At 53.6% G+C, this 6,000-nt stretch overlaps 3 protein-coding genes across 3 annotated transcripts; 1 reads left to right on the forward strand and 2 right to left on the reverse strand.

The window, feature by feature from the left end:
- The first annotated feature begins 237 nt into the window (after nt 1–237).
- On the forward strand, nt 238–1,563 carry cbpA (putative calcineurin binding protein). The gene has a single exon (XM_025587837.1). It carries the CDS (start codon nt 604–606, stop codon nt 1,552–1,554), a length of 951 nt encoding a protein of 316 aa, XP_025436403.1. The 5' UTR covers nt 238–603; the 3' UTR covers nt 1,555–1,563.
- A 955-nt stretch (nt 1,564–2,518) lies between these two features.
- BO95DRAFT_469333 (DNA-directed RNA polymerase II core subunit RPB3) lies at nt 2,519–3,804 on the reverse strand (the record flags this gene model as incomplete). The annotated part of the gene is made up of 3 exons (XM_025589436.1): nt 2,519–2,909; nt 3,044–3,612; nt 3,751–3,804. The coding sequence occupies 3 exons, from the start codon at nt 3,802–3,804 to the stop codon at nt 2,519–2,521; spliced, it is 1,014 nt and encodes a 337-aa protein (XP_025436404.1).
- An 806-nt stretch (nt 3,805–4,610) lies between these two features.
- Nucleotides 4,611–5,435, reverse strand: BO95DRAFT_448414 (NUDIX hydrolase). The gene has a single exon (XM_025587838.1). It carries the CDS (start codon nt 5,225–5,227, stop codon nt 4,781–4,783), a length of 447 nt encoding a protein of 148 aa, XP_025436405.1. The 5' UTR covers nt 5,228–5,435; the 3' UTR covers nt 4,611–4,780.
- Between the last annotated feature and the right edge of the window lie 565 nt (nt 5,436–6,000).

Here is a 6,000-nt window from a genome sequence, read left to right on the forward strand (position 1 = left end):
GTGGCGAGGATTGAAAATGCATGCGGAGCCGATCGCCAGGAACAGATCCAGATCCAGAAGGGCGGTCCGAAAAGAGTTACTGTAGTTGTGCCCATGTCGTGTAAGTTAGACTAGACTAGAGTTAGAATAGGAGAGTCGCAATCGAAGCAGGCAGTGCAAGTTGCGAGGGGAGTTGCGGGCATCTCCACTCTCCGTTCTTTGCGTGTGTTGCTGCGCCTCGCCCGGCAAAGCGACGGAGGCGGACGAGGAACAACCCCAACAATTGGAACAATTACTGGGGACTCGCTATAAAAGAAGCGTTCAGCACGCATGCAGACAGACTCTTCATCCTGACTGGCACAACCACTGGAAAATTCTCTGAAGCAGTCTCCAATCAGAGTTGAACGAGGGAACAAGGTTGCTTACGAGTTACTGTACTCTTTTCTTTGCTCGTTTCCACTAAGCGCCTGCTGCTCTTCTTATCTCTCCGAGTGGCAATCAACCCGTCTCCGAGGTCTCGTCTCTATATCAACCACCTCTCCTCCTCTCAATTAACCCATTCAACCACAATCACCACCACCACCACAACCACAACCACAAAAACCATCAAAACCACATTCCAAAATGAACTACACCACTCCACCCCAATCCCTAACCTCATCCCCATCACCATCATCAACGACAACAACAAAACCAACCACCCGACCAACGCTCTCCCTCGACCTCAGCAACCTCCCCGCCCTAAGCCAACCAACAACCCCCACCAACACCCTGATCATCACCGACCTGAACGACCTGCACCTCTTCGACCCCCCGTCCCTAACCGCCCTGCGCAACACCCTGAACCACCTCGCCCCGCTCAACTCCTTCTCCCCGCTGCCCTCCCTCCGCCGCCTCCTCTGCTCCTTCCACACCGACAGCGACGCCCTGTACATCCGCAAACTGCTCTCGTCGGCCTCACCCACCGAGAACCCCCTGAAAGCCCACACCGCCACCCACTCGACCAAGACCCTCCTCAACCCGAAGGTCTACTTCGGCGAGCCCACCCCGCTGCAAACGGGCCACGACGCCCGCCCCAAACTCCTCGCCGCCCCGCAGGTCGACAAGCTCTTCTTCATCAGCCCGCCGCCCTCCCCGCCCCACGGCTGGGTCATGCGCCCCGAGGATCCCCCCAACAAGGAAGTCCACGCCAGCGATCTCGCCCACGCGCTGGCCAAACTCAACACGGAGATAACTCTCACTGAAACCTCCACAGCAGCGCCGGAAACTCCCGTGTCCGCCATCTCGGACAAGCTGCCGCGCACCGGGAGCTGGCCCGCGACCACCACCACCGCTACCCGCCGCAGCCGCAGCAGTACCCTGATCTACCACCCCGAAGACCACGGGGGCAGTCCCGGCTTGCCCGCCGTGATGGTCGAGGATACGAGCGAGATCGGCTCATTGGTGGATGATTTGGATGGCGATGAGGATGTCGAGATGTTGAGCTATAGTCCCCTCGACGAGGAGGAGACGGGGGGGATGTCCGTCAAGCGCATGCCGCCGAAGACGGCGCGGCCGCCGGTCGAGTTGATGTGAATTTTTTTTTGGGCGCTTGCATTCGTCGCTGCGATTGTTTCTTTTGGGATCCATTATTTCTTTGGTTGTGAAGAGAGAGAGAAAGAGAGATGTGGACAGGTTGCTTGGATATATTTGCTCATCATGAACGGTGTTGGGGATGGGGATTTGGCGTTTGACACAAACTTGGGATAATTGCTTTTCTTTCTACGGGATTTTGCGCATGATGGGCGTAACATACGCATTGTACATAACATACCACTTGCATTGGGGTTGCGAACACTTTTTGGTATTATCTGGGGCTTGTTTATTACTTTCATCGTTCGTTCAATATCTCCCACAGAATGGTGTTAATATCTTATCTATCTCCAGTATTTGCTTTCCGCCTGTAGCCATCTATGATGCTCGTACACATTCTTAGCCGCACAATTTGATCACTCAAAAAAGCTACGCCTGATAGCGGACCTAGTGGTTGGTTGGATATCTGTTCATTTGGATTTGTATGTGATGTGGTGTTCTTATGTAAATATGCGTTTAATAGAGTTAGAGAGACAAGATATGAAAAGAAAGCAAAGCAACAAAACACCCCCGTTGCACGCCCTGACCATAGAAGAAATTTCTTTTGATAGCACGAAATGGGAAAAGAGATAATAAACAATCAAATAAAAATAGAAATTCCCCGAGGTGAGCAGAAATATCCGTGATGAACTCCGTTCGCATGCTGGAAATAGTATCAGAAAAGGTTGGTGAGGATATGATGTTGGTGGTTGGGTTTCTTTGAGCTGGATTGGGACCAAATGTGGTCAGGTCCGGGTTATTGGTCTAGGAGAAAAAATAGTGATGACGATGAATTGGTTGGAGTGACCGAGAGTCGAAATCCCGCTGACCGAAGACAACCTGCTGGGTAGACGCAGCTGCTCCCGGGAAGTGGCCCAGACTGACAGCAGAGCAAGACCGCCCTTTCATCTCACACATCTCACCTCACCTAAAACCCATAGCCACCGCCGTAGGGCGTGACGCCGTACGGCGTGGCAGCACTGGCTCCCCACGCACTGGCACCGCCACTGGCATAGGCCGTGAACCCTCCATCGATGCCCTCTGGCGGCTCGTAGGCATCCGGGCTACGCATCATATCGTCGTCCTCACCACCCATCATGCCGTTACGGTCCGCACCAGCATCACCCGAGCCAGACAGCGACGAGATGACCGAGGCCAACTTGCGCTGCAGCACAATGATACTCTGCTGAATGATCATATCCGGGTCAATCATGCCGATACTCTCGACATCGATATAGAAATTGTTCGGCTGAGCGTCGTAATCGAAGGGCTGATCCGGAGGGTTAGCGTGTTCCCATGCCGAGTTCTGAGAAATAGGCCTGTCCGACAACGGCAAAAGTAGAATGATTAGCCAGGATCTTCTTCCTCTTACCATCTCTTTTGCAGAGGATCTATTATCCATCGTCCTTCTTGGAGACGAATACCCCAGCAGGAAGGGACAGGGAAAACATACCACTCCTTCGCCGCATCCTCCTCATACCAGTAATCCACATGCCGCAGGTTATTGTGCGGATCGTACTCGAAGCCCACCGCGGCGGTCGGCGCCCACTTGGCATGCTCCTTGGCGATGCCCTTCTTCGCGATGCACGTCATCTTCAGCTCCTGGCCGCGCCGCAGTTTGCAGATCAGGGGGCCCTTGCCCTCGGGGTCCGTGATCACCGGGTTGCCCACCCACTCGTTGGCCCGCTCGCCGCTGACGGCCAGATCCCGCGCGTAGACGCGCATGATCTCGTCGCTCGTGCAGCGCGCGTGCAGGGTCAGCGTCACGCTGCAGCGGGAGCAGCGGTCATCGCATTCGCAGTCGCGCGTGTACTCGACGTCCTGGTCGCAGCTCTTGGAGTTGAGCGGGATCAGTCCCAGGCGGTGGGCCAGGAACTCGTCCGGGAGGACCGAGGTGTTCTTCTCGACTTCCACCAGGTCGATCGCCATCGTGGGGATCTCGGCGAGCATGGTGCGGCGGATCGAGTTGGCGAAGGCTAGGTCGACGGAGCTGAGTTTGAAGTCCACGCGGTAGGGCTCGGCCTGTGGTGTGATGGTCAGTCATTTTGGGGATGAAAAGGGTTGGTAGGCGAGCTTCTTTGAGAGGGTGGGGGGGAAGGGTGTTGCTTTGTGATGTGAGGTGATAGTGATGTTGATGGATGGCGACTGGATGTTGCTCACCTCGCGGACGGTCACTTGGGGCCCGGTGGGCTCGATGTCCATCTCGTAGTCCATGGTGATGATTGTATGTCTGTTGGCGATGAGGCCCAGAGTGATGGCCACACACGCCGTAAGAGTTATGGTTCAGTGGGGAGGAGGTTGATCTGGAGATGGCCGCGATGAGGCAATCAATTCGAGAGAGACTTGGGAGAACTGAAAGGCGGAAGCTGAGATGCGCTTGACCCGATCGGGTAATCTTCCCCTGCAGCCTGGAGAGACCTCCGCGATGTGTGGATGATGGGATGGCACGTGAAGGCACGCTGGTTATCTATCCATGAGATACTTTGCTCACTACACTAATTTATGTTTAGTATTCATTTATGAGCTGTTTCAGTGGTCATCTGAATCAATTCTGAGGTGGTAGTGACCCTCCATGCAACACCACCTTGCGTCATTAGTTTATTTCCAAAGACTTCTATAGATACACACTCAGATGAAAAATCAAACAGCTATTATTGTATGTGAGCCCCTGCTGGGCGGACTTTATAGATGTGAAGTGCCCTGAGCACACAGGTCTCAATCACGAGCAAGATGATATTGGTATCCAAAAGAGAAAGCCAACTCCAAGCAAAGGATCCCATCCCAGACCATGTCTCGATGACAGTAACTTTTTGCCCCATCCGTCAGCAACACGGCCGTACTCCTCTAACAATCTATACTGGCGCTTGCTCGTGAAATCTATAAGGGTGTGAAAACAATAGCAAGGACGGATCGAATGGACAAGATAGGCCATATTCGCGCATCTCAGAAAATGATGTTCGCAAGTCATGCGCAGAAGCCACCAGCTGTCATCCGATCGAGTTCAGAGAGAGAAAAAAAAAGGGAAATGAAAGAAGAGATTATAAAAACCCAAAAGCATTACAGCCAACCGGGGGTAGGAAGGTCCAAGCCAATCAATGCAAGTAAAAAAGAAAACAGCTTTTCCTTGGCTAGATCATTTCAGGTCGTCATGGAAGCTTGAAGCTTCTTTGCGGAAAACAAAAAGCCAACGCTACCGCCGCATGGAGCTGCGATTGAGCGCTTCCAGCAGCTCGGGTCTGCTGGCCAGAGCATCGGCAGCCTGCTTATAGGTAACCCATTGCCGTTTTCGCTTGTGCATCTCGGGCCACTGTTCCTCTTCGCGGTCCACGGTCACCTCGAAGAACTGGTAGGACGCCTTGGGTGCTGTGGTTGACAATAAAGACGAGGGGCGCATGTCGGGTATTTGCCCCAAGTCCTTATGCACCGTACATATTACCCCGGCCTCTTCCCAGGCCTCTCTGCAAGCGGCTTGTTGGGGGCTGTTCTCGTCCGTTTCCCAACCGCCTTTAGGAAGGACCCAGCCGCCGCGCCCTGCGGACTGGATCATCAAGACCAAAGTCTTGTCCGCGGACAACGGCACGACACCGGCCACGAGCCGTTCGCCTTTCGGACCGTACCCTAGAAGCACAGACAACATTAGCCGGGTTGCGCGAAATCATAGGCGGCAAACGCGCGGGGAAATGTATTCATAGGCAGAAAAAAGAGTACCAAGAAATAATTGTAAAAGGGTCAACGTGCCTCCAGGGTTGATTACTCACGTTGGTTTTTGCGTCCCACGCGGGACTCCATTGAACGAGGTTGTTCCGTCATGACGGACCAACTGTAACTATAGGATGGAAAGAAAGATGAGGGACTTCTAGACCACTCCACACAAGAAGTCTATATAGTGGCGAGAGGGGGTGGGCGACTGTAGTAGGTCGTTCTTGGGCTTCACGCGACACTCGTGTCAAAGAAGGAAGAGACTCGATGCGACTGGGGAGAGACAACGACCAATGACACTGACTTGGGACGACCTGTCAATGCTGGAAGTGCTGGGAGTGACGCAGGACACTTCGAACAGTGGAAGTAACAAAAAAGAGGTCCAGCCTGGTGTACGAGAGCGGGCGAACAACCTCTCGGTCGAGTTTCTTTTCCTAAACGCGAAGAAGCAGAAAAAGCGAAGCGGGTCGAAGGGAAGGGCGGGATTTTTTTTCTTGCGAGGGCAAAGAAGAAAAAAAAAGAGTTTAGAAGAGAGAATCAGGAAAATCAGGTATCCCCGTTCACTCCCGCAACGGACGGGAACGTCGAAGAGGATGAGTGAAGACAAAAGCACATCATAATCGGAGGGACAGCGAAGAAATAAGGAAAGGCGGATTTAGGAGGGAAAGTGGACGGAGGGAACGGAGGGAACGGAGGCAGAGGGGGGGGGAG

Source organism: Aspergillus brunneoviolaceus, assembly GCF_003184695.1.
Source record: "Aspergillus brunneoviolaceus CBS 621.78 unplaced genomic scaffold BO95scaffold_118, whole genome shotgun sequence".
Lineage (NCBI taxonomy): Eukaryota > Fungi > Ascomycota > Eurotiomycetes > Eurotiales > Aspergillaceae > Aspergillus > Aspergillus brunneoviolaceus.